Source organism: Odontomachus brunneus, unplaced genomic scaffold, assembly GCF_010583005.1.
Source record: "Odontomachus brunneus isolate Ranch 3 - 2012 unplaced genomic scaffold, Obru_v1 Obru_scaffold_009, whole genome shotgun sequence".
Lineage (NCBI taxonomy): Eukaryota > Metazoa > Arthropoda > Insecta > Hymenoptera > Formicidae > Odontomachus > Odontomachus brunneus.
In genome coordinates, this window is record NW_022639459.1 from 1859759 (window position 1) to 1862416 (window position 2658).

The 2658-nt window shown below is 30.4% G+C and overlaps 1 protein-coding gene across 2 annotated transcripts in view; it reads left to right on the top strand.

Moving 5' to 3' along the window:
• The window catches only part of LOC116840210 (lysosomal alpha-glucosidase-like), an 8749-nt gene extending 6215 nt beyond the window's left edge, over nucleotides 1-2534 (top strand). The window contains exons 1-7 of one of the 2 annotated variants that reach the window (XM_032806668.1): nucleotides 310-374; nucleotides 501-1041; nucleotides 1142-1456; nucleotides 1578-1732; nucleotides 1915-2089; nucleotides 2179-2269; nucleotides 2349-2534. In XM_032806668.1, the coding sequence (XP_032662559.1) occupies nucleotides 628-1041; nucleotides 1142-1456; nucleotides 1578-1732; nucleotides 1915-2089; nucleotides 2179-2269; nucleotides 2349-2521 (1323 nt within the window). In that variant the 5' untranslated portion in view covers nucleotides 310-374; nucleotides 501-627 and the 3' untranslated portion in view covers nucleotides 2522-2534. Of the gene's footprint in view, nucleotides 1-309; nucleotides 375-500; nucleotides 1042-1141; nucleotides 1457-1577; nucleotides 1733-1914; nucleotides 2090-2178; nucleotides 2270-2348 lie in introns of those variants that run through there. The other variant, XM_032806667.1, reaches the window with a different exon arrangement.
• Nucleotides 2535-2658: the final 124 nt, after the last annotated feature.

Here is a 2658-nt window from a genome sequence, read left to right on the forward strand (position 1 = left end):
ACAAAGTTGAGGGCGTGTTAGGTTAGAAAATCTGTCATACCATCTATCTCTAGCTATGTAACTGAGGTGCTTCGCCCCCCAAACCCCCCTATCACGGGGGGTGGGAGCTATAGTCTCTTATGCTTAAGCTAAAGAGTGAATTTCTCACAAAAGACTGTAGCTCCCACCCTACCGTGTTACGGGGGGCTGGGGGGCGAAGTCCTCCAGTTACATAGCTAGAGATAGATGGTATGACAGATTTTCTAACCTAACACGCCCTCAACTTTGTCTATTAATATCTCGCTTCGCAGTAGAGAGCGACGATTTTGTCAGAGGAAAAAGTTATTTGATATGCAAAAACGCGTCGATTGAGTTTATTTTCATCGAAATCGGAGGTGAGGCCGCTAAACTAAATAATTACCCTTTATTATTATCATTATATTATCATTATATTAGTAATTTATAATATTATAATATTAATTATATTATTCTATTATGCTATTTATGCAATATTCTTTCAGATAAAATCAGTTAAGAACTATTTCCAACAGTTAAGCATTATATCATTTTAATCTATAATTTAGAAAATAGTATTTGTGGGGAATTTACATTCTATAATATGGAGCACTGAAAGGATTTTTAATAGATATGGCAGAAAGTGATAGTAGCATAAATATGGATGTAAATGAAATGTACAAGCCATTGGAAAAAAAAGATTATATTCAAGGAAAATCAAACTATTTCAATAACCATGTTTATATGAAAAGGGGAATAATATGGTTTTCCTTTAGTTGCTTAATGATATCCATAGTACTACTGTTGGATTTATTGATACTTAGCAAACAGCGTTATGAGAACATTGAAATACAGTATATGATTGATATAAATAATGATATTGATGAAAATACTATTGAAAAAGCAAAATATCGTTATGTCATGGATGCTCCAACGATATATATTAATCGACATGATTTAAAGAAAATGGGCCTAATAGAAGCAGGAAATTCACTCGAGAAAAATACACCTTTGTCTATAGTAGAAATGTCACCTATTACTGATTATGTAAGCAAAGAAAACAAAAATAGTATATTTTGTATAAATGAAGTACACAATATAACATAAATAATGTATTAATCATATCTATATTGTATGTTCTAAACAGTGCAGTAATATTCCTGAAATATTACGTTTTGATTGTCATCCAGAAGATGGAGCATCGCAACTTTCCTGTGGAAACAGAGGATGTTGTTGGAGTCCTATTAATGAAAAGATCAAAACAACGAAACATGTGCCATTGAATGTTCCATATTGTTATTATCCTGAAAAATGGGACTTGTATAAATATATTAATTTTAGTCAAAATGGTAATGATTTCTCAGGCTTTTTTGAACAAAAGAAGAAATCTGCATATAAGAATGATGTGACTCTTGTGAAGATAGAAGCTACAAGTATAGACAGTTCAATCCTACGTGTAAAGGTACAATGAACATATATATTTATATATATTTTATTTATATAAATATATAATAAAGTATATTAGTTTTGCATTATATACAATATAAGAAAATAATGTAATGTATATACAATGTAATTTTCAGATGTATGATCCTTTGAACACACGGTATGAACCACCATGGCCGATTAAGCTACATAAGAAGTCGTTTTCATCTCGGATGAAAACCAAGTATCGATTTAGTAGTGACAAAACGAGACCTGGTTTTAAAGTTGATAGAATTAATGATGACACGACATTGTAAGTACTTTATTTGAAGCAAAATCTCTTTTTAAAGTTTTAAGCTCGGAAATATTAATAGTCTCGATGTTTTACTCCAATAAAAACTTTAACCTTATTTGGATTATATATATATATATATATATATATATATATATATATATATATATATATATATATATATATTTACATTTTGTGCGTAGATTCAATTCCATTGGTGTCGGTGGTTTCATTTTTGCTGATCAATTTTTACAAATAAGCACATTACTCCCTTCTACCAATATCTATGGCATTGGTGAACATAGATCGAGCTTAAAGTTAAATACCAATTGGCAATCATTTACTTTGTTCAACAAAGATCAACCACCAACAGAAAATGTAAGTTGTTTTGTGTTGTTATTAATCGTATACGAATACGACGCCATTATATATAAAATGAATAAAATTTTTTCAATTCTTTTGACCAGGCAAATTTGTATGGATCTCACCCGTTTTATATTGTCCTTGAAGATTCTGGTATGGCCCATGGGGTGTTATTTTTAAACAGTAATGCCATGGGTATGTGGTTTTCGCTCTCGTTGTGGTACGACATTATGTTATTATATTCGAACAAAAACGATTATCTCGTGTCTTTCAGATGTAATATTACAACCTACACCAGCTATAACGTTTAGAACTATTGGAGGCATTTTTGATATCTATTTCTTCTTGGGGCCTACTCCAGCGGATGTTGTGAGACAATATTCTGAAATCGTAGGCAAGCCGTTTATGCCACCATATTGGTCGCTCGGTTTTCACTTATGCAGGTGAAATATTATAAAATTCAATATGAGTATGCGCGATTAAAACTATTACATATTTTATTAGATACGGATATATATATATATATATATATATATATATATATATATATATATATATATATATATATATATATATATACACAC